Here is a 24,728-nt window from a genome sequence, read left to right as displayed (position 1 = left end):
ACGCCAGAGTTATAAATCTCTGAATGGCAGGTCGCTCGCTAACCCTGCAGGGGGTTTGCATGACCTAGCAGTGCTACCCTGCCTGTCCATCTGGCACAATATTTTATATATATTTACATATATCGGTCCATTCAGATGGGATTGCAGCACTAGACTGCAGGCTTCTCCAATGCAGCCTGTGAACAATTAAATCAGGTAATGTGAGCCTCTGATGTTGCCAAAGGACATGCAGTTTAGGGATCTGGTTTGCTGCCATCCTCCCACCTTAATGGAGGCCTTTAGGTAGGGCACAGCCAGGAGGTCTCTCAGCAAGCTCCCCACAGCCAGGGCCAGATGCAGTTAGGCATGCATTCCAGTGGCCTCTGTTTATCAGAGGTAGTCCCAGTTTTCTGATACGTGCTCTTGGTAGATTGTGTAAACGTTCTGCCTTTTGAGTATTCACTAGTATCAATTTCCCAGGTTTGGTATTGGTTTCTGTCTCTCCTGAGTTTCTAGAATTTAGATCTTTGACAGGGTTTTGAGCAGATGCATGTTGCCTCTAGTGTGTGAGCATGAATATGGACTCCTATGAGCTACCTGTGCTTCATGTTGTCTAATGTCAGCCCTAGAATTGCTTATGTTCTGTTTCAGCATTTCTTCAACTCTGTATTGAATTCTTGCTAATGCTATGTCTTTGTGAATTTGTGTTTAATTACTCTGTGGTATTGTTTATGGAAATGTTCTTGATACTGACTGTACTAATCTCACACGGTGTAATCCGTCTTGAGTTTCAGTGAGAAAGGTGGACTATAAACATGTAAGTAAGTAAGTTTTAAAAGCCAAACAACTACATGTTGCTGTAGTCAGAGCATGTGATTGCCTACAGTGTACACTGCAGTGGTGATGGGGCTTCCACATGGCAGGTTTCCCCACAGTTTCCTCAGCCTAATCTCCCAGCAGCAACCACTCCTCCCCCCATCCCTATGCCACCAGAGCTTTTCCAGTATTTGTTTTTAAAAATAAGCAATTTAATATTGTTATAATAATCTGTATATCAGGTTCTCTGATTTCCCAGATTTCATTAAAAAAAATCTAGTCCCTTTTATTGCAGAGAAGTGTCTTTCACCTTATAGCTCCGCAATAAAAAGGGCTAGAAATGTACTCTTTTTAAAAATGAAAGCTGGAAATTGAGGAAACCTAATACACAGATTGAGATAATAATGTCCAGTTGTCGTTTTTAAAAGCCTCCCCAGTAGTGGGGGGAGGAAATAGTCACTGCCTGGACAGGAGCAAGGGAAATGGCTGCTATGTGGGCAGGACTGGGAAAATCCAAACTTTCCCACCTACACACCATCCATCCAGGCTTTATTGAAATCTTCCCCGAAACTTCTGCCATCCCTAGCCCCATTGAATAAAATGGACTTCTGAGTAGACTTGTTTAGGATTACTTTCTTAAGCTTCTAAAATCAAAAAGGGCAGAGATGTCAGCTTTCCCAATTAGTTTTCCCTATCACACTAGAATTTTAAGATGAAGTTCCCCCATGATATTACAAATTAAATTTTAGATAGGAAAAAGGACTTCTGTGAACGTAATGCCTCTACTTAACCAAACAGAAATGTAAGGCAGATGGAACTACTAGGGTACCATATGTAGGTATGTTCTTTATAAAGCATTTATCTGCTAGGAAGACCAGATGTGATTTGGTATAACAAATAATAGGAGATCAATACCACAGACTAAAAACCACCAGAGTCAAGCCTCAAGGTGGAACAAAATTATTGTTTTTTTTAAAAAACCCTATGCAATATCTAAGGCTAAGCGCTTTATTTGATAGAGATCTCACCAGACCAGAGAAAAGTTTTTTTAAAAAATCACTCTATGAAGAAAAAGATCATGTTCCTTTGCCCCAGTCAAACAAGCTTCAGAAAGGGTTTTGCTATTTTTATTAAAAGTCCTTCTTCTACCTCATACTATCTTGAGGCTTGCCTTTTGTTCCCTGCTGATCCAGCGTAAGGCCACTTCATATGCTTATAACGTCCCCCATACTTTACACAACCCCAGAGGCCCCAAGTCAGCTTCCCAACTAGAGCTAATTGTAGAGTAGAACCACCAATGGAGGAAGATCAAAGGCTCTGTCGTCAAGGCAAATACTAACCAAGGGAAAAGCCCCAGAGCTGAGTTCAGAAAAAAGCCACACAAACACGCCCAGCAGCACCCCACAACATCCACCCACATGGCACAAAAGGTAAGGCCTGAGATATCCTACAGTCTTCCCTAGCCAGCAGCTAAGCTCAGCCAGATCAGACCACCTACAAACAGTGCTTCATTCATTCCTAAAATGAGAAGGACCAGACTAAGGGCCAAACTAGGTGTTACGGAAATGCCATTTCGGTAGCAGCAATACAGCTGGTTCTCCCCTCATCCTTCAAACCATCCCTACATCAGTGAATGATCATGAGTAGACAAGAACAAGAGTTTGACTGATGGTCTTCCAATGCTCCTGTGTGCCAGGCTACCATTGGCTCATGTTGTCCCTGTAAGGGTGCTCTTAGTTTCAGGTGAATAGCCATGTTGATCTGCAGTAGCACCTTCAAGACCAACTAGATTTCCAGGTATGAGCTTTCGAGAGTCAAAGCTCCCTTCGTAAGATACAAGGAGTGGGAAAGGGTAGGAGTCTTTATAATCCAGGCAGAGAGTGGGAGGGGTATTGCAAATTAGAGTGTCAGGAAGCTAGCTATAAAACATACTGTAATCTTAGTGATTCTTGGCCCTAGGCAAAAGGAGGATGGGGTACCAGAATCACTGCCACCTTGGGTTCCAGGTGGTTGCTGGAGATCTCCTGGAATTGATCTCCAGGTGACAGAGATCAGTTCACCTGGAGAAAATGACTGCTTTGGAGGGTGGACTCTATGGCATCATACCATTCTGAGGCCCCTCCCCACCCCAAATCGTGCCCTCTTCAGGTTCCACCCCCCAAATCTCCAGGAATTTCCCAGCCTGGACCTGGCAACCCTGCTATCACCCCTGTGTCAGGGCCTGAGCCAAGCAAGGGGTGGCCCTCAACCCATGTGGGATCGCAAGCACAAACCTCAGATAGGCTGGGCAGCAGGAGCCTTTCTTCTTTCCTCCTCTCCTTTAGCGGGGTGGGGCCTCTCCCAGCACGGAGCAGCTGCGCCTGTTTCCCACTGGCTAAGATCACCCCTGGTGGTGTCTGTCCTCTTGGCAAAGTATGGAGCCTATTGCTTCAAACTTAGTCCCACCGATATTTATCGCCCTGCTCTTCCAAGGAGCTCAAAGCTCAGTCTTAGTCTAACAGTAACCCTGTAAGGCAAACTAGACTAAACTAGACTTAAGTGGTATCTTTGGGGTATGAAGGGTAGCACAGCAAGAGTCAGGTAGCTCTCACATACGAGGTATGATCCACCAGGCTGTTCTCCCATGCATGCCTCTGTGAAATGCAGTGTTCAAATGATGAGTGATGTGCGTCAGGGGACAGAAAGGCCATTTGGATTTTCTGCCATAGGCTGGCCCTGTCCATTATTAAGCATACTCTTACATGGCACTCTAACAGCCTATTCACAGTACTGCAGCTAGGAGCTTCTCTACACAAGTAGTCTGGGAGATGCAATGGTAGCTGGGAAGAGTCGTTTAAAAGGACAGAGCCGGCGGCAGGGCAAAGGCTTTGTTATACACTGGAGCTGTGTGAAGGGGCTGTGAAATGCCAGTAGGGAAACTTCAGCCCATAATAACCTCTCCAGGTCCAGGTCCAACTCTGGAAGGCCACTGCAGCCCGTTTCCATTCCTCACAGCCCTCTGGCTGCAATCCCACAGTTTTAGACTGGAGAGGTGAAATTGACAGAGCCTTTGGGGAGGCACAGATGAAATTAGCCTGCTCTGTCTTTTTAAGCTATGCTTCCTGGCTAACATTGCATCTCCCTACACGTGACAAAATGCTCTGAGGTGTCTTAGGTAGAGAGACTCTGTAAAGGTAATGGGTGCCATTGCCAGGCAGCTGACTGCAGAACTTTGAAATGGGTGTTTAATTTATTAAAAGAGGAGGGCAGAAATTAACATATATGCATACACTCTAATTAAGGTGACAGCATAGGCTGAATCACTGAAGACTAGCAGAGGCCCATTGATTTAGCCCAGGCTTCCCCACGCTGGTTCCAGTCCGAGGGTGACTCCCCCAGTTCTCACATTCCTCTTGCATTCCTAGTCAACACTGGCTACATCACACCAGCCTCTCTGCCCCTCCTGGACTAGGGCCATGGCCTATCACTCACTACTGCTCTGGAGCCCATCACAAAAGCCTCTTTATGCAATGCCTCTCCACTCTGAAGTGGCCCTATACTGCTGGCCTGGCGGGGTCTGGCTGGGTGGGCGGCCCTCTGTCCAGAGTGCTGGCCAGGACTCCTTATGAAGTTAAGGGCCTGTTGATTTAAGTGGCTGTCATTGTAGCACATGGAATGTGAGCACTCAGCATGGAGGCTGCTGAGGCTGCGTTCCCTGTCCACACTGGGATGGGTGCCAGTGGCCAAGCGGAGCTAAGAGCAAGGCTGTCCCCCTGCAGGGCCCACAACCAGGCCACAGTAGAGGATCTGCCCCTCAGCTGCTTCGTCTTTGCTCTCCAGCTGCAAGACCTCCCCAGTCACAGTTCCCATGACGCTTGAAAGCAGCCTTCCTGCCTGGTCTTGGGAGTAACATCATCTGGCAGGACGGTCTGCTGCGGCTGCTGAAATTGATGACCTCCAGAAAGCAAAATATCCTAAACAGTTCCCAAAGAATGGGGCACTTCTACAAGGCAGGGTTTGCTACAGGAAATACCAGTGTCGCAAGGGTCATTCATACATCAAACTCATAATGTGCAGACATCACATCCAAGTATCTACGCATCTTGGAAATGTAGGTGAATATCAGATTTCCCAGGCATGTGCACTATAGTGCTAATGAGGTACCTACTCTCCTAAATGACAACCACAAAGTACATGTTTGCTTCATGAAACGTCAAGGTTTCTCACACCACTTACACTACAATCAGTTGCCTAGAATGGTTCCGTCCTTCATACAGCAATCATGCGTGCTACAGATATACATGTTCAACCAAGTAATGTGTAATATTTGAATGACAGACATGCAGTCTTGCATATCTATTTCTATATGCCAGGAAGACACAGTCCAATTAGGGCTCACAGACATATGCATATGCCAGTAGTCCCTTTCAATAATTATACTTGTCAAATTGGACAACAATTGATACAATACTAAACATTAACAATTACGTATTATTGTATTAATAATGATTAAATATTAATAATTAAAGTATTAAACCATGTATTAAATATGGAAAGTCATCCAGTAGCACCTTAAAGACTAACAAAATTTGTTCCAGCATAAGCTTTCATAAGTTCACCATCAGAAACATGAGATGTACTATGAATAAATTTTGTTTGTCTTTCAGTTGCCATTGCTCTTCTGTTTGATTTTTTCAGGTGGAGAGCTGTGTTGTAGTAGAAGAGCGAGATTAGGGTCCAGTAGCACCTTAAAGACCAACTACATTCCAGAGTATGAGCTTTCAAGAGTCAAAGCTCTGTTCTTCAGATTTTTATCACCATTCATTTATCTTCACGGAGCCACGAGTACCTTTGTTATTTTGGCTGCAACAGACTAATATGGCTGCCCCTCTGGATTTAATACAACCAAAGCTTTCAGTTGCTAGAGCACATTTGTCAGATACATGAAATGTGACATTCAGTTAGAAGAGGGATATATCTAATTATAAAGAGGAGTTTAAACATGCATCTGTTTCTCCTATTTTGTGTGTTAGTGGTACAAAACATGCATGATAGTGTACCTAAGGCAAACACAACTGCCACACATCGTGTTTAGCTGCTCTAGGGGACGTAAGAGGCTCAGCGATATGAACATGCCAGCAGCATGCTGGCTTTTGGGTTACACAGAGATATTCACCATACAAAGCAAATTTAGAAATGTAAAAGAAAGCCTTATTCTAGCCTGATGGAGAAACTCTTTTTTTCTTTATTTTTTTGCATGCATTTTTGACAAGGCATTAGTCTAATAAAGAGAAATGCTCCATCAATCCAAATGTTAAGGAAAATCCACTCTGTACATGCTCAGTAGTACTCGTTTTATTGTTTTTTCTTGCATTTTGCAGTGCTGCAACCTAAAAAAGCCCTGGCCGAACTTTAGAGATGCTGGGCTAAGTGATCCTGAAACATGAGCAACCACCAAGTGAAATAGTCTATCATTCATGTATTGTGACCTGCCAGGTAGGTGAAGCTTCTCTCCCTGCCCTGGTGCAACATCCCCAGGCCATCCCCCCCAAACCAAGCATTCTGCGTCATGCATACAGGACTGATGGGCAGCATTCAATGCGATGAGTCAGAAGCTGCGGAGCCCTGTCTAGACCTGATGCCTCCAGTGTATGTCTGGGTTACAAACATCGGCTGGTGACCACCCACAGGATGTCTGTGTGATCCACCCATTCTCCCTTTACCACCAGCGTCTTGCCTATAATTAGAGGGTGGTCATTCAAAGAGAAGGAAATCCTATGTACTTCCTTTTCCTCCCAATAATTTTTCCCCTCTCTGTCTTGACCTGGAGACACAGGCCTTACAGCACTGTGGCCTCAGACTGCCTGTGTTGGGAGGACACCTGTTTCTAAACATAGAATGGCTGCAGCAGCTGATGTCACCAAAGACCTTGGAAGGAGCTTTTTGCGTTGGCTTTTTCCACAAAAGCTGAAGTCCCAAAGGAACACAATGTGCTGTTGAGGTTCGCATCAAAACCATGATTTATCATATCCTTGACACAGGAAGATAGATGTACTTGTTTAGGTTAACAAGATGCGAACAGTCTGGCAAATAAGCAAGCCCCTTCTCCCATCAGGTCTGGTAGAATGCGCTGCTCAAAGTTGCCAAATGTTTACTAGGCCCTGCTTCTCTGCCTTAAGCTACCAGATTGACAGACGTCAGCAGGTGTTAATGCTTCTCTCCAATTTGTTGTAAAAGGGCACAGGAGCAGGGACGGTCATTTTTTCCCTACTCACTTGCACTGGTAGGGTGAAGCTGCCTCCTTGAATCAAGTCAACCCACTGGTCCATCTAGCTCAGTAGACTGGCAGCAATTCTCTACAGTCTCTGGCCAATAAGGACTTCCCCATCCAACTGCTGCTTAAGATCCTTTTACCCAGGAATGCCAGGTATTGAGCCTAGAACTTTTGGCATACGAAACATAGGCACTATCACATTATAATAACTACAACAACATTTGATTTATATACCGCCCTTCAGGATGACTTAACACCCACTCAGAGTGGTTTACAAAGTATGTCATTATTATCCCCACAACAACAAATACCCTGTGAAGTGGGTGGGGCTGAGAGAGCTGCTAGAAGCTGTGACTGAACCAAGGTCACCCAGCTGGCTTCAAGTGGAGGAGTGAGGAATCAAACCCGGTTCTCCAGATTAGAGTCCCGCGCTCTTAACCACTACACCAAACTGGGTCTCCACAGGGAAGGGCTCTCCATAGCCCTTCCTTTAAAGGACTGTCCACTTCTTATGAACACTTCCTTTAATAGCTGTATAATGAACAGGGATCCATCCATGAATCTGTTTGCCATCAGGAAGATCCAACATGAGCAGCAGGTATTATTTACACCTTCCAGTGTCCATAGGACATTTTGGAGGTTATAAATTCATAGGGTTGCCATGAGCTGGAAGTGTCTTGATGGCATATAACACACAAACATATCTGTGTACATAAAAACAATTGTGTGTCAGTTTAAAAACTGACAAACTCATTGTGAAAGAAGATTTTGTAGGCCAGAAGCCACTTCATCAGATGCACAAAGTGTTATGCTCCACAGACTCCATATATACACATGTACCCCCCCAAAAAAAAGATAGATGGATGGGTAGACAGTAGACAGTAAATGGGTAGGCAGACCTCAAGAAGAAGGAAATCCTATGTTAGAGAGTAATTAGGTAGGCAAAGAGTCAATGTGGCCTAATTGGTCAGAGTGCTGCACTAAGCTCAAGACGACTTGGATTCAAATCTCAACTCTGTCTTGAAGCTTAATTGGTAACTGTGGACCGGTCACTCTCTGTCACACCCTTCACAGGGTTGTTGTGAGAGTAATATTGGGGGGCAGACCATGCATGCCACTCTGAGCTCCTTGTATACTTTGTGAGCTTTGGCTCAAAATGGATCTGCCACAACACAGCTCCTGGAATTCTGATGGTTTTGTTTAAAAGGTACATTTCAAAGACCCAAAGCAGTTTTCCCTTAAGGCATGCTAAAGTAGCCAACTGAGGCAGCAGGTAGTGGTTAAGTGGTTGGACTGTGCTGTTTTGGCTCCCACTACTGCCATGAACTCTGCAGGTGGCCTTGGGTAAGCCACTTCCGTCAGCTCCAGCTCCCCAGCTGTACTGTGGCGATAACAACAACACTGGCTTTGTTCCCTGCTCTGAGTGGAGTACTAATCTGTCTAAAAGAGCGGTATATAAGCACAGTTGTTGTTTTGGGTGGCATTAAAGGCTGGCAGAATGGGCAGGAGACAAGTCTGACCCAGGAAACACACACCATCGGGAAGTTCTCCTGCACAAGCTCATTGAAATGCTCTGTGTGTCTCCTATTGATTAATAGGAGCAGGGTTTGCAATCTGGACTTTCTTTCAGACACTGGTAGGCCACTTTTCCTAAGCCCGATGAGGTTTATATAAAAATACTTTAAAGGCAACAGGATCTGAATATTTCCTGCCTTGAGCACCAAACTGACTTGGGCTACCTCTGTCTAAGCATGTTTTATTAGTTACACGCTACCCAAAATCTAACAAGGTTAATGCAAGCTTGTCAAAAATGATTTTTAGAAAAGATGTTAATTAACGCTGTTTGCCAATTAAAACCTTTTAGTCAATGAACTCTCTGGCTTTTAATCAAATTGTGGGTTACATTACAGCATCTCAACGCATCCGATCCGTCAGAATGGGAAGGATCAAGGAAAACTAAGCAGTACTGTTACATTAATCTTTTTTTAAAAAAATACTTGCAAAGCCTGAATCTCGGAGTACATATATAGGTTGTTCCTCAAAACCTGAACAATTTTTTTTGTACTTTTAATTTTAAATGAACATTTTATATGTGTATTAAGCCTCTTGTTTAATCGGTTAATGCTTCTAGCTACTTGAGGTACCATAAACAATCAGAACTGATGCTTGAGAGTAAATTATCTTCATGGACCAGATTTAGGACAGTGTGTGTGATGGATACCACCAGATACGAGGCTTAGTTCAGCAGACTTGCTAAACATCCCTGCTAGGTACTGACTCTAGCCTAGAGGTCGCAACCTCAGGTCTCTACAGCCAGTGTGACATAGTGGTTAGCATGCCGGACTAGGACCTGGGAGATCCAGGTTTAAATCCTAACTAGGTGATGAGGATAGGTGATGTCAGGGGGTGTGGCACATGCAAATCAGTTATGCCAATGACACACTTCCGGTGATGGCAAGGGGCGTGGCATATGCTAATGAGTTATGCTAATGAGTTCCTCCAGCTCTTTTTCTAGGAAATGACCCCTGGATATAGTGCAGCAGGAGGCAACTGGTGAGCTGACATTTCACACAGAAAGAATGAAACAAGACAGAAACGGTAAATGAACATGTTATTTTATCCACACAGCAGCCCCATGAAGTAGGCTAAGCAGAATATTAGCTGCTTCCCTCATGCATCATCCAGAATGCTGCGAATCTTCCACATCTAAATCCCACTCATTGCTTACCATGCAGAAGTACCAAAAGAAAAATCTAATTCCACAAAGCTCCAGTGTTAAGTACTAACCACTGAACAATGCTGCTTACCCTATAGCAGCACACCAAGTGGATCTGATAGCATTTTCCCCAGAGTGTCTTCAAGAGCTATGCAGAAGGCAGAAATTCAGCCACTGAAACATTCTCTAGTTTTATGCTCCCAACAACTTCACTTGTTGAATGTTTGTCTGTATTAGGCAATTTTGGGAAGCAAAGCAACCCTGCCCTAGGTCCAAACGTTCAGCCATTCACAGGGATTAGAACTCAGTTTAAAGATGGAGGAGGAGGATTTCTTCACACACCGTATCTTTTAAAAATGAAATCCACTGTCAGAAAATCTGATGAGGTCCACTTGTGGCTTTAAAAAGGGGTTGGACAAATTCATTCATCTGTACAACTGAGAATGGATCTATCAAGTACTAGCCATGGAAGTTAGAGGGAACCGTCAAGAGCAGAGGCAAGATCTCTGAATAGTGGGGACGGGGAGGGCTGCTGCCTTTAGACACTGCTTGGGCGTTTCTTGAACTGTTCTTGCAAGGCAATTATTATGTCCGTATGGAATTCACAACCACAAAATTGGGGAGCGGGGGGAGTAAGCAGGGGTGGGAGAGATACTCATGACCTTATATGGCCTTTTAAAAAGGATTAGGCATTTTCCTAGAGGATAGATTTATCAGTGCCATTAACACTGATAAATAAATGGAGCTTCTGTTTTCAGAGACTCTCTACCAGATGTGGGGCAGGGGAGCAGAGAAGAGCTGCTGTTTTGGATCTGCTTGGAGAGCTTCCCAGAGAAGTTTGGTTGGCTAATGCTGGAACAAGGATGCTGAACCACATAGAGCTTCTTGGGCTGATGTTGCAAGGCGATTCTTGGGTTTTTATGGAGCTCAGAAGCACAAGATGTGATGGGGAAAGCTTAGCCTATAGGATTAGACAAATTCAAGGAGGACAGGTCTATCCTTTCCTTTCCTGGTACAGCTCTTTTGGCCATAGCCTTAAGCCTGATCCTGCAGTAACAAACAAAAAGCAAAATACTAGTACTACTGTTACCAATAATAGTGATAAAAGAATCTCACTCCAATCACAATTTTTTTCTAATTTTAGACGGGATTACTAAAAGGTAGGATGCCAGTGACCTGGTAATGTATGGGGTCCTTATCTTGTAAAAGAAAAGAAAAGCTCTGATTCATATTTGTGAGCTCATTCTTCTCAAGTATTGAAGACAGGTCTATCAAAGTTTAAACATTCTGATAACTAAATGGGACCTAGGGTTGCTCACAGGCTGGGAGAGAAATGGCCTGTCCGTTTAACACAGGCTTCAGGTGTGAAATGGGTAGCTAAAGCTTTTCATGGCATAGAGGTAAACATCATCAGGTACAAAACATCCCATTAAGCTTCAATTGAGGGTGGTAGAGGAAAGTGCCCTCAAGCCATAGCTGACTTGTGGCGACTCCTAGTGGGGGTTTTCACGGCAAGAGACTAACAGAGATGTTGGCCATTGCCTGCCTCTGCAACCCTGGTCTTCGTTGGAGGTCTCCTAGCCAATTACTAACCAAGGCCGACCCTGCTTAGCTTCTGAGAATTGACGAGATCAGGCTCACCTGGGCTATCCAGGTAAGGGTTCAGTTGGCAGGACAGGAAATTCCGCCCCCCCGGCCATTAGGAACCCGAATGGAACCTCCATGTTCACAGGCAGTATACCAGAACTGAGAAAAAAACATCGGGGAAAGGTTGCTCCCTTCATGCCCTGCTTATGGCTTCCCTGAGGCATCTGCCTGGTTGCCGCGGGAAACAAGATGCCGCATTAGATGGAGCTTCTTGGAGATGCAGCAAAGCAATTCCTAACGTACTCAGGTGCAAAAAAAAAATCCACATTAAACGATTCCCTTTGCAGAATGCGCCCTCCCCGCTTACCTTCGATTGGTGTACTGGAGCCCGGCGTGGCCCCAGGTGCCGCTGCCTGAGTCCGGGAGGAAGCAGCAAAGCCACAGCGTGGCCCGCAGGCACTGGGGCCAGCCCGGCCACCGCCTCCGGGCTGCATCCATGAGGCTCGGGCAAAGGGACGCGGGGCTCAGCCGCCCTTGCTTCCTCCCGCCGCCTCTCCAGCAAACTCCGCGCGCCCTCCCTCCTCCCCGACGTGCCGAGCGAGGCGGCTCAGTCAGGGCGCGCTCATTGAGAAAAGCAAAGGGAGCGGAGCGAGCGCGGCAGCCCCCGCCTTCCCCGGCCGCCTTGGCAGAGGAGCGGGCTCCGGGTGGCTCGGCGCCAGGCGCAGCCGGGATCAATCCGGGGTTTAGGCAGGGGCAGGGAAGCAGCCCGCCCGCCCGCCGGCCGCGTCTCGAAGGCAGAGCGCGCCGAGTCCCTCGCTCTGCCTTCACTTGGCCAAAAGTCCAGCGCAGCTGCGGGTGCGCGTGAGCGAGCGGGTCAGGGCCAGGGAGCCGCGATGAAACAGATCAAAGGAGCCCCAGGAAAACGAGAGCGAGGACTCGGACCCGAAGGGGGACTCCCTTTTTTTGCGGAGGTTGCGCGCTTTTGCTGTCCGCGGAGCGGAGGCGACCCAAGGCGAACTCTCCGCAGCCCCTCCCCGCTCGCCCCACACTTTCTGCCTTTCGCTCCTGTCTTGTGCCTGACAAGAGTTCCTTCCCTTTTCTAAAAGGCACCGTAAAGTTCTGCCCCTCCGGGATCTTCCCCCCTCTCTCTTTCTTTCCAAGGTACAATCGGAACGACCCTTCATCAGGGACAGAGCCAGCTCTCCCTCCTCACTTCCCTTCTGCCTTTCATGTGCAAACCATGCAGAGATTTCCCATTTTCCCCCTCTCTCTGAAGGGGGTGGGGAGAAGGAAAGGATGTTGATGTACCCAGGTCACACAGGAGAGAAGGGTTTTTTTTTGCTTGCTTCACCTCCCAAAAGCAAGTCCTGGTAACTAGTTGAAGAGACCCTTCCAGGAGGCAATAAAGGCAGAGTGCCATTACAGGTGGTGGCATGGAAAAGGGACCTTGGGAGCGCAATCGAGCCGAGAGAAGACGTTCCCTTGTGCCACTCCCATTCATTTGAATGGAGCTTGCTCCAGAGAACTTTCCCACTGGATTGTGTGTGCCAGTCAGTAATCTTTTCCTAATGGAAGAATTAGGAGCGGAAAACCAGCCAGTGGCGGAAAGGTGAAGCAGCCATCTTATCCACTGCTGCCACTTCCACGGTTTAAACTTACAGCCTCTTGGGGATGCTTGAGGGTTACACATGGCTCCCTGTAGTATTTTATTTCCATCTCAACAGGTAGACCCTGCAAATTAGCCAGAGATCCAAGTTCTTGTGAGAAACAATCTCATATGGTCTGAAACAAGATGAGCAGTGGACAGTTGTCCCTTGGCCTGGCTACACGGTGATGACTCTATCTAAGCACAGGAAGCAGCCACTGGGGAATCCAGTGTGGCACAGTCCATCCAACCACTTCATTCTTCTCTAAGTGCAAGCCACATCAAAGATTCAAACTTGTTTTGAAAAAATTCTAAATAGTAACAGCAAATGCAAAGCCATGGTACTTGCCAGGACAAAGCTTCTTCCTCCTGAGCATTACCATCTTTATCTTTTTTGGGGGGTGGGGATAGGCAGCAGTGCTGACACTGGAGGCTGAGATAGTTTCAGGTGTTGTTCAGGCCTTGTTGGAATGTAGTAGAAGAGCAAGATTTGGTCCAGTAGCTACTGGACCTGAATTTTGCTGTGGAGACTGAGATGTCGCTGGTCCAAAACCTTCCCATCTAATAGATCAGGGGTGGACACAAGGTCTCTTGGAAATGACCAATCACTTCCCAAACAATCAAAAGTAGCTCTCTGCCCCTCCGCCAGCGCTGCTGTAATTTCTTTGTGTTGGGGGACAAACACTGTACCCAATTCTGGGTACCCCCTAAATTTAAAATTCCCTTACACTTTCTTATTCTTCCCTGCAAACTATAGCAGCAGCTTCTCTCGTTTCTCTTTTGTGAGCAGGAGGAAGTAAGCACTGGATGGGAAAACGACAGCTCTGGCATCCGTTCCCATTTGCCTGTCCTACTTCATGTGCCAGCAAAGGCACCCTTGCTGTGGACAGGAAAGGGACATGTTATTGCTTCTTTCCCCCTGCATATAAACTGCTGTTTGCCTCTTCCAGGGGAAACATAGCAGTAACTATATATTTCCTCTCTGCAAGTTACAAGGGTTAGTGGTGGTTTGGGAAAACAGTAAATGTTCCCCCACTAGAGTACAGCAGGCCTGCTCTGAAATGGTATTGGTTTTTGTATAAGCTGACTGGCTCCACCTACTGATCTGCCCTTTTGTGACTGGTAGCTGCTCCCGAGGTACTTGGGGAAAATGTAAGCAAGGAAGAGAAAATTTGTCTCCCTTATCATAGCCCTAATCATTTTCACCTCTGTATACCTCCTCCTCCCCATCATTTAGCACTGTACATAGTGCATGTTTGTGCCATGGAGCAAAGCAGAATAAATATCTAGCCTGGCAAAGGGCTCTTCAGCCTCAGACACAGGGCCTGGCCCAGTGTCCCATCAAACACAAGAAATGCATCAGACCAAACATCTGTCTGTGGTCAGCAGCCCTTCTGGAAAACATGAAACTGCCTCAACTAAAAGCTGTTGACAGACCCATCATTCCCTGTTAATTTGTTTAATAACTTGTTTAAGCTAGTGGATGTCACCCCATGTTGCGGCACTGAATTCCATTTTACATCTTGTGTGAAGAAATACTTCCTGAATCCACAACCAGCCCACTCCATTGGGTGACCCTGTGTTCCCAGAACTTCAGAAACTGGACATGGAAGCGGTGGCTATCCCAGAATCAACAGATAAAGTTTCACAAAGACTAAAGAATCTGATTCTTTTAGGCCAGCTTCCTCAAATCAGAGCTATGTATGTGCTATGATTCTACAGCAGCATATAAAATGCCAAAAATGTTGTGCTGGCCACATAGTCTAGCTTCCCAAGAAACTCAGCTCTCACTTTTGTGCTTGGTGGTTCTACTACTCATTGGAAAGGCTTTTTTTCTGGGAAAAGAGGTGGTGGAACTCAAGACGGCACAACGATGTCACTGGAACAAGGGGGTCAGCTGGAACGGAGGGGGGAGTTTTTTAAAGTTTAAATTGCCCTCGGTGAAAATGGTCCATGGTCGGTGGCCCCGCCCCCTGATCTCCAGACAGAGGGGAGTTTAGATTGCCCTCCGCGCCGAGTGGCACGGAGGACAATCTAAACAACCCTCTGTCTGGAGATCAGGGGGTGGGGCCACCAGCCATGTGACTATTTTTAAGAGGTGCTGGAACTCCATTCCACCACGTTCCCACTGAAAAAAAGCCCTGCTCATTAGTAACAGGCAGGCAGGGCTTTTTTTCTGGCAGTACATGACAGTACTGGTACCTTATTCTGCAGTACTGACACCTCTTTCAGCCAGCAGACTTGGGCCCCCCAAACAGCTAATATTATGAGTACTGGCATCTCTCTCTCTCCCATTTTCTTTTAGAAAAAAGCACTGATTAACTGGAATGAGCCTGAGAACTTTTTGCTCTCCGTTCCAATTCGCACTGCCTTGTTGCTAGTGTGGTATGAAACCTGATTTAGATGTTTCTAATAAATTCGGTGGCTTCCAACATGCCAAGTGGGAAAAAAGATTTATACAAGACCATGTACTCTGACTTGATATTGCCCCTTAATTAATTAATCAATCAGTCCATAACAACTACCCACAGTTGGTTCTCTTCTCACACTCATTAACAAGTGCTGGAAACCTTTCTATATCCACATGTCCAGCATGGTGGAGTAGCTACAGTGTTGTAGTATGATCTGGGAGAACCAGGTTCGAATTGCCACCCTGCCATGGAAACTCACTGGGTGACCTTAAATCAGTCAGACTCTCAGCCTAACCTACCTCACAGGGTTGTTGTGGGCATAAAATGGAGGTGAGGAGAATTATGTAAGCCACATTTGGTGCCCATTGAGAAGAAAGGTGGGGTTTAAATACAATAAATAAATAAGTCAGGAGGAGGAGACTGTTGCAGCAAAAATTAAACAGGAGAACAAGTAGCAGTGTTCTCTTGTGGTTAGAATGTTGGGTTAGGATCTGGGAGACCCTGGTTTGAATCCTAATCCGCCATGGAAGCTTACTGGGTGACCTTGGGCCGGTCACATGCACACTCAGTACCTCACAGTGTTGCTGTGAGGATAAAATGGAGGAGAGAAGAACTATGTAAGCTGCTTTGATCCTCCATTAGGGAGAAAGGCGGAATACAAATGAAGTTTCTACCTAACTAAACAAACACATTAAAAACTAACAAAATTTATCATTATTTATTTAAAACATCCATACACTACCTTTCCAACCAAAATCAGGTCCCTGAGGTGGCGAACATCGAATATTAAAACATAGACATATAAACAAACATACACAAACCAGGAAGGAGACCAGTTAAGAATTTACTGTGGGTATACCAAACTAAACAAACAAACAATCTTCACCCCCTGGTGGAAGACAAGGACAGAGAGGGGCAGGTGAATCTCTCTGAGGGGGGAGTTCCAAAGTTTTGGTGCAGTGACTGAGAAGGCCCTTTCTTAGGTTGCCATTGTATAGCCTCAGACTCCCAAAGCAGGGCCTCCAGAGATTACTGGAGCAAACAGGTATGTTCATATGGAAGAAGGCAGTCCTTATTCTAACATAAGTTTTTGCAAGTCAGAGCTCTCTTGATCAGATTCATGGAAGATTCATCCAAACCAGCCAAATTTATACTTAAAGTAATAGAAATGGGGTGGAGTGGAGAGAAATTACAGACCAGTGTAAAACAAGAACCAATGGAAGAGTAATCAGTCCATTCAGAGTGAGTGAGAACTACTCCAAATTGCTGATAGGTAGGCAGGGTCGAATTAACATAAAATCTAATTTTTAAAAAATACTTGTTAGGTTCAATAGGGTAATAGAGAGACCATACAGCTGAATTAACTAACATCTGTAAAGGTAGATCATGTTGAGATATTAGGATATCTAGTGAGTGAAGAAACCAAGGTCATTGTTCAAGCTGACAAATTCTTAATTCAGCACTTTTATGATGAATTCTCCCTTTTAAGTGCTGTTGAAGGAGAACAATAACGCCAAAGTATGTACAGAAAGGGTAAGTATGATCCATTCTAGAACCACACTGTAGCAGTTCTATTGACCTAATGGGGCCCAAAGATGTCCCATTCATTGTGCAGAAAAGGATGGAAGGTTAAGGGAGTATAACTGTGTGTGACATTCTGGAGTGTACCATGCAAAGATCCAGGGCGCATTTCATAAACCCCCCAGAGATTGCTGGGAATGGCCTCTACATCATGCACTGTCACCACCACTCCGTTCAGTGTGGGCGTACAAAGCTTTTTTGTATCTGCTGCTTCTTGGATGTGGCGGTGTTGGTGTAGGAATGCTTCATGAGAGGCAACCAAGTATTATGGTTGCCCTGTCCTCTGGCTCTAATAGTTTCTGATCATTTAAAGAAAGACAGTACCCTCTAGTGGTTAATACAGGAAGTGGGCTTGGCCATCACATGCTAGGGATGGAATTCTTCATTAATTCAATGGAACTGAAATAGCAGGTGTTGGAAATGACCTTTCTCTATAGAGTCCCTGGAAAGCAGCTGCCAATCACAGTAAACAATACTGAGCTGGAAGGACCATTGGTCAGATTTGGTTTAAGGAAATTTCATTGGGTGTTTGAGCCCATACATCCTAGTAATAAGACAAGGACTAGGGAGACCAAGGTTCAAATCCTCACTCAGTTGTAACATACACTGGGTGACCTTGGGCCAATTTACTCTCAACCTAACCAACTTCACAGGATGAGGATAAAAGCAGCTGCCTAGAAAGGAGGAGTCTAGGGGAGCTATTAAATTGTATATATACTCTCTGCTTTTGAGGAACAGATGCTGCTCTAGAGATGCGTGCTGTCTAATCTGCAAACGGGTCGCACAACTACTGCTTGTGTCAATGGGGCTTGTGCAAAAAGCTTCCCTGATGACTGTGCCCCAGTAGGGTTGCCAGCTCTAGGTTGGGATATTCATGGAGATTTTTGGGGTGGAGCCTGAAGAGGGTGAGGTTTGGGGAGAGGATGGGATAGACTTCAGCAGGGTATAATGCCATAAAGTCCACCCTCCAAAGCAGCCATTTTCTCCACGGGAACTGCTCTCTGTTAGCTGGAGATAGATTGTAATTCCAGGAGATCTCCAGCCACCACCTAAAGGTTGGCAACCCTACCCATGGGACAGTCTGTCTCTGTTCAACCACCATCAGCTCTGGTGTGGAGAGGGCTGTCTCTAGGCACTGCAAATCAATAAGAACATGAATCCCCCTATTAGCCCAAAAACTTGTCTTTACAAATTTTACTTGTTTCAGTTCAACATGCTTTTCAAGCCGTCTTTTTTTTTTAAAGGAAAACGGAATAAACTCAGAAGATGCATCTCAGATTGACACGAGATCCTCCTTCAGCTGCCTAAGCAAGTACAGCCTTATTCAGGTGTAGCCAGATCATGTTTACAGATAACACAGGTGTTCTGTCTGTGTTGTAAGGCCTCTGGCACTGGACCCAGAACGTCTGGTTCCTCTGTCAATTCCATAAGGAGGGTTTGTGCTACAAACAGAAGGAGCTGGATTTGGAGACTAGGATTTGGCAGCTGACTATAAACCGAACCCAGGGAACGTGCAGGAATAGCTTTGTGGTGCTAGATCAATTTAGAAGCATTCTGAGACATGCACAGGCTCCTCTCCCACATAGCTTTGGATGACAGATCTCCCCCCCCCCTCCACCCCAAACACACACACAAAACTTTTTGTGGCAAGAGAAACCACAATTCAACAGATGGACACGTCCCCATCTGCATCGGTTGAATTTCCGATTTTGGCCAGCATGGCCTGTGCTTGCTCTACTTTTTTTTATTGTTGTTATGTTTAACATTGCAGGGCTCTTATGTCTTTTATGACAGCAAGGCAGGCAGAAAATCAAGAACTGCAGCTGTGAAAAGCTCCATCTCTTGAACTCCATCTGTTGAACTGCCAACAGATTTAACTTGGAGTTCTAGTGTTACAAGGGAAGGCAAAACACCCCCCCCCCCGGTTTTCCATTCAATTCATAATTTTACAAACCTTTCTTGCACCCATCCCCCACTATAATCTAAACTAAAAGTCCATGAACATTTCTTTGCTGAATGAATTCATTTTTGAGCCACCCCAAGAAAACAGTTTGTACAAAATGGCACCTTTGTACAAGAACTTCTTGGCTGCAGAAAGCAATGCGACATGGTCCCAAATTGATTGCTGGGAGGGAGACTACTCTAAACCGCCCAGAGCCCCTGGGGATGGGCGGTATATAAATTGAAAAAATAAATAAAATAAATAAACCAGGCTTGAGAGTGTTGTGGCTGGGCAGTTATGGGAAATTAAATTTCTAAAAACCTAGGTTTATGAGAAGCTTTTGGCCAGCCTTCTATTTTCCAGAGGCAGCCCTGCCATGAAGCAAGATGAGGCAGCCATTTGGGGTAACCTGTCTCTAATGAAACAATCCAGCTGCCTAGGATGGCAGCTTTCAAACTTCCTCTCTTCAAGGAACTCTTTCTCAATGGCACAAATAGAACATTTGGGCCAGAGGGACCAAGGCATATTAATGGTTCCCCTGGTGCCCACTTGTTGGTCAAGTAGGGCCAGGCATGATATAAACTACAAACCACAACTCCAAGTTACAAAGACTTTACCCTATCTAGTTTCTTATGCAGTGCGAAGGACAAATTATGCTTTATAGAATATACTAATGTAAATGCTTCCACAATGCATTTAAAAATCATACACATATTGAAACAACCTCCCTTACCTTTTTAATAGGCAGCTGTGACCCTCCTTTTGATAGCCTGTCCAGGGTTGCCACGCCTAGCTAGTTTCTCTGACCCCTACGGGTGAGGAGGAGTCACTGCAGGCAGTCTCTCTTCCAGTCAAGGTTAGGTTTAGGATTATACTAATAAACCTAGATTGGGGTCCAATAGCACCTTAAAGACAAACTGCATCTTCAAGGTGTGAGCTTTTGAGAGTTAAAGCTCCCTTCGTCAGGTATCTCAAAAGCTCATACCTTGGACATTTTACTGCACTTTAAGGTGCTACTGGACCTGAATCTTGCTCTTCTACTACACACCAACATGGTTACTCACCTGAAACTAATAAACCTGGTACAAGAGCAGCCAAGAGCAAACGCTTGCAACAGCCACCCCGGTGGGATGTGTCCCCAGGGGCAATTGCCTCACTATGCCCTACAAGCACAACACCATCGCCTTCTCTAAACTGACTTGTCAGACAAACTCCTTGCTCATATTCTGGGGAAATGTTCCAAGCTCATTCAGGTCAGCCTTCATTATGAATATGCATGAACTGAGAGCATGTCTTAAAACACTCCCAACATTCCCCTGTGGCTGCACAGATTGATAGAGGCAGGCTAGCTATCTGAACTCATGTAACTTCCATTATTTCTGCAATTCCTCTACTTTCTAACCTTTCTCTTCAGGAAATTGTATTGGCCACACCTTTGCTTTTGTACAATAGAATACCAAGTGAAAGGCAGTGCTCAATTCTTTTTTTTTAAAAAAAATGGTTTTTGCATGCCCCCGGTTCAATGCTGGCATCTCCAGTTAAAAGGGTCGGCTAGTACCTGATGTGATGTGAAACACATCTGAGGCCCTGGAGAGTCACCACCAGTAACACTAGACAAGACAGACCTTGACAGGCCATTGATCTGCGAGCTTCATGTGTCAAGTGAGGACTGCGCAGTCTACCTTTACTCTCCTTTTGAGAGCTTCTAAATCAGCGCTGTTTTGGAACGCCTCACTGTAGAGATGGTTAGTTTTATTATAGACTCTGTGACAGGTTGATTTTACGGAGTTGTTTTTGACTTGAAATGGATTTTACTGTTTCTCATATTGTATGGAACCTGCCTCAAACCCAAGACAAAAGGCATCATCTGCGAACGCTTTTAATAAATGACTATGTCCACCATTACAGATTTCCTCACTGAGAAATCCCCCAAAACATCTAAGCAACCCCACGGTTCCCTAAAAAAGTTTGAAAATCCCTATCCTAGGGCTGTGCTATACTTCATATTAAATCCTTTCATATGGACACAAACCAGTCAAGATAAGCTCTTTAAAGTGCAATAAGGAGAGTTAAGCAGGTGCTGAAGTTTTCCACTGAAACTAACGGGACTTTATAAAGTGCTTAACTTTGACTGTATCTTGCCCCATGCATTGCTTTTTAATCCTGCTTTCTCTGAACTGAGAAGCACAGTGAACTCTCACACACCCTGCCAGAGGAAATATTTGAAAGAACTGAAAACCACACATAGAGCAAGGTGCAGGGTCAGAGAGATTTGATCTCCCCCCCCCCCTTTTTGTTGATGGGTCTTATGCAGACTGGAATGTAAAGGCAAGAGAAACCAGATGGTGTTTGTTATGACCAACTGGCTGAGAGAAAAGAAAAGAGGGAGAAGAGAGACTCCGTTCCATTGTGCTCCAAATTAGTTGCAGGCCAATGGCAGGGCTGTGACGAATTCCATACACTGCCAGGGTGCATTGTTGTAAGACGGTGACAATTTATTGCCAGCAGAGAGAGGGGAAGAGAACCAAAGTGAGTCAATGGGGAGCTTTCGTTGGATTTCTTTTGTGGATTAAATGCATTCGTTCACTCGGTGGTTTTCAAACGGTGTTCGAGAACCCTGGTGCTCCTCAGAAGTTTATTAGGGGTTCCTCACGGAGAAGCAGGAGCCAACAAGCTTTCACAGAAAGCTTCCCCGCTTGTTCTTCAACTGCCAGCGCACAACCTTGTCCGAGACCCTGCATGAATTAAATCAGAGGCTAAATCATACTTGACATGGGGGCCAAGTCGATTACTCCTGTATATAGTTTCCATTTATGAAGAAAACGGGTTGTATGGGGTTTAGTTTCTGTCGTAAAAGATGCACAGAAGCAAAAAAAGTTGAAGCCCCCCCGCCCACACACACATCAGCCTTTCACCTCCATCTCTGTATTACCTTTTCTCTCAATCTTTCTCCACCTGGAAGTGAGCAGGCATGGGGAGAAATCTGTGACTGAAGCAAGAGTGCCAAAGTAAGGCTGAGTGGGCATCATCTCTCCAATCTATGCTCACCATTTGCTGCAACTAAGACTCTCACCTCATGTTTTGTGGAACAGTTATGTGGCCTACAAACATGGCTACTCCCATCCTTTCTAGTCAGCAGTCAGAGGAAATGCTGCTGAACCAAAGAATGGACCAATGCCATTCTCCTCCTCCAACAGAACACCTGGGATTATAGCTGGAGAAGGCAGCAGTGAAGAAACTTTAGTGCTCTCAAGAACATTCCATGATCTTTCCCTCAATATCCTATTTTAATTTGAAAGGAAGGATTAAGCCTCTAGTTCTCTTGATTTAAATATGAACCAAAATGTACAGGCAGTATTACATCTTCCACTGGAAGACCATTGACTGTTTCAGTCAATGAAAGCAAGGACACAGATAATATCCAACAAACACAAGGGCACTTATTTTTAGCAACATTAGACTATTACTACCCTGACCTGCATAGCCCAGGCAAGCCCAGTCTCATCAGATCTCAGAACCTAAGCAGGGTCAGCCTTAGTTAGCAATTGGATGGGAGACCTGGAAGGCCAGGGTCATTACGCAGTGGCAGGCAGTGACCAGTACATATTACTTTCAGGACTGGCCAAAAACATTTGTGTGCCGGAGATGAACAATCCAAATGGAACTCAGGATGAGATATAATGCCCACCGCAGCTCTCTCACAGAGACTGTCCCCCACTCATTTCAGCACAGCTGGATTTGAGTCCAGCGGCACCTTGAAACCAAGATTTTCAGAGTATAAGCTTTCAAGAGCCAAAGCGCCTGAAAATACCCTGAAAATCTTGTTGCTCTCTCACTGGACTCATAATTCTGCTGTTCTATTGCAGACAAACACAGCAACCCACCAAAACTATTTTAACAGAGAGCTTCTCTTTATATTATAACCTGCATTCAGAATCAGACCCCTTGTTCTGCAGCACTAATGCACTTAGGCCAAGGATCTGGCAAGATCATACATTGCAAGCAGATTGATTGGCTTGTTCTAGAGATTGCACATGATCTTTGAAAAAAGCCACTGGAACAGCACTTGAAGCTCTTTACAGCATTTCTTCTCAGCCAAAGTCATACCCTCTCATTTTACAGACACAAGAGTACTCCCATTTTTCAAAACCCTGTTTTTCCCACTAAGGGAGCAGGATCAGTAGTTGAAGGTAAAACCGCCTACACATCTCAAAACTCGTCAATGCCTGTTGATCCATACTCATGTTCGCTTATTCTATAGCAGCCTGTTCTGTACAGATTTTAAAGTATAATTGGTGTATGACCTGCAGCTTGAAGAGGAAAATGAGGCTGAAAAGCTGAAGACTGACAGATCCATTAACTTGCTCTAACCACCACCGGAACAGCCTCTCCCACCCACCACCTGAAAAGGAAAAATAGGGGAAAGCAACATTGGGGACACATGTACGAGAAGATAGGGATTGTTACCTGAAGCTTGAGTGAAAAATGAGGCTAGACAAGGGGGAAGAGTGTTAACTGAATCCCTTTCCTCCCGGCCCCACTGCAGCATTGACACATAGGAATCATTCTTAGGTTCTGCTCTAGGGGCTGGTCTTCACCAGTCTTCCTTCTGCATGTGTGAATTGCTCATAATATAAGCGGTTATATTCCAGCACCTCTCCCAGGTTTTTATCTTTAGCCATCTGACATTTCTGTAGTTGTAGGCTTGGATCCAAAGCCCAACCAGCCAGCAATCATCCAGGCCCCTGGAGGGGTTAAAGAAAGCCCTTCGACTCCACACCTGCTGGTCTTGCTTATACCTGACACAGGAGGCCAAAATAATGCATTGAATAAAACCGTAAAAACGTTTTGCATGAACACCAGCCCATGACGAAGGTAAACATTGTTTATTGAAAAACAAACACACCCTCCCACAAAAACTCACTTGTCAGAGTTTAAGCCACAGAATCAATCATGGAAATTCAAGAATGCTGGCTTGCAGGTGTTTGCAGGAACAGGTAGGAGGACCAAGGAACACTCTTCTAGATTCTAAGTAGAAACGTGGCAACACAGATCCTGTTCCAAAATTACCAAACAGGAGCATATTTTTAAAGTATTTGTTAGGGTTACTTTTTAACTTTGGGGTGGGGGGGAGGACACAGACATTGTTAATTTTACCAATGCAAGTCAAACAGCTAGAAATTCCATCTCTGGAAAACCTCTATTTTCCCCCTCCTCCTAAAGACTTTCCTAGCAGGGTTGCCCTCCAGAGTCACCCAACTGGGTAGAAAACAGAATGTTGGACAAGCTGTATAGGTCTTGCCCTCTTAAACATCACATGTATTTGATTACTCATATTGTCCCACAAGTGTGAGGAATCCCCATTCAGATATGCAGCAGGAAGCCGGGTCAGTTTCATGCTTTGCCGGCAGAAGACTACAAGGATCAATCACCGGCACCTCCAGTTTATTACATTTTTTCTACATGGTTCTCCCTTCCTCCTTTTCATCTTAATAACCCTGGGAGAGGTAGGTTATGCTGACTGGCCTGAGTTCACCCAATGAGTTTTACAGCAAGCAGGGATTTGATCCTTGCTCTCCCCAAGGCTAGTCCAACACCCTAATCCCTACACCATAGTGGTTCTGAGATAGCAGGTGCTGGGATAGACCTCTGATCCAGGAGAGCTGCTCCAGTCAGAACAGACAATATCAGGCTAGTTGAATCAATAGTTTAACAAAGGTTAAATTGTGTATGTTTTTAAGATAATGCTGCACATACCAGATCTTAACAGCTAGCATTTTCAGATAGCAGGCTGCCCC

The 24,728-nt window shown here is 45.2% G+C and overlaps 1 protein-coding gene across 4 annotated transcripts in view; it reads right to left on the bottom strand.

The window, feature by feature from the left end:
• EMID1 (EMI domain containing 1) overlaps positions 1–11,953 on the bottom strand; it is a 75,307-nt gene extending 63,354 nt beyond the window's left edge. For all 4 annotated transcript variants that reach the window (XM_054996184.1, XM_054996186.1, XM_054996185.1 and 1 more), the window contains exon 1: positions 11,719–11,953. In XM_054996184.1, the coding sequence (XP_054852159.1) occupies positions 11,719–11,849 (131 nt within the window). In that variant the 5' untranslated portion in view covers positions 11,850–11,953. The remainder of the gene's footprint in view (positions 1–11,718) is intronic.
• Between the last annotated feature and the right edge of the window lie 12,775 nt (positions 11,954–24,728).

This window comes from Eublepharis macularius, chromosome 13 (assembly GCF_028583425.1).
Source record: "Eublepharis macularius isolate TG4126 chromosome 13, MPM_Emac_v1.0, whole genome shotgun sequence".
Taxonomy (NCBI): domain Eukaryota; kingdom Metazoa; phylum Chordata; class Lepidosauria; order Squamata; family Eublepharidae; genus Eublepharis; species Eublepharis macularius.
This window is presented reverse-complemented; position numbering and strand designations above follow the sequence as displayed.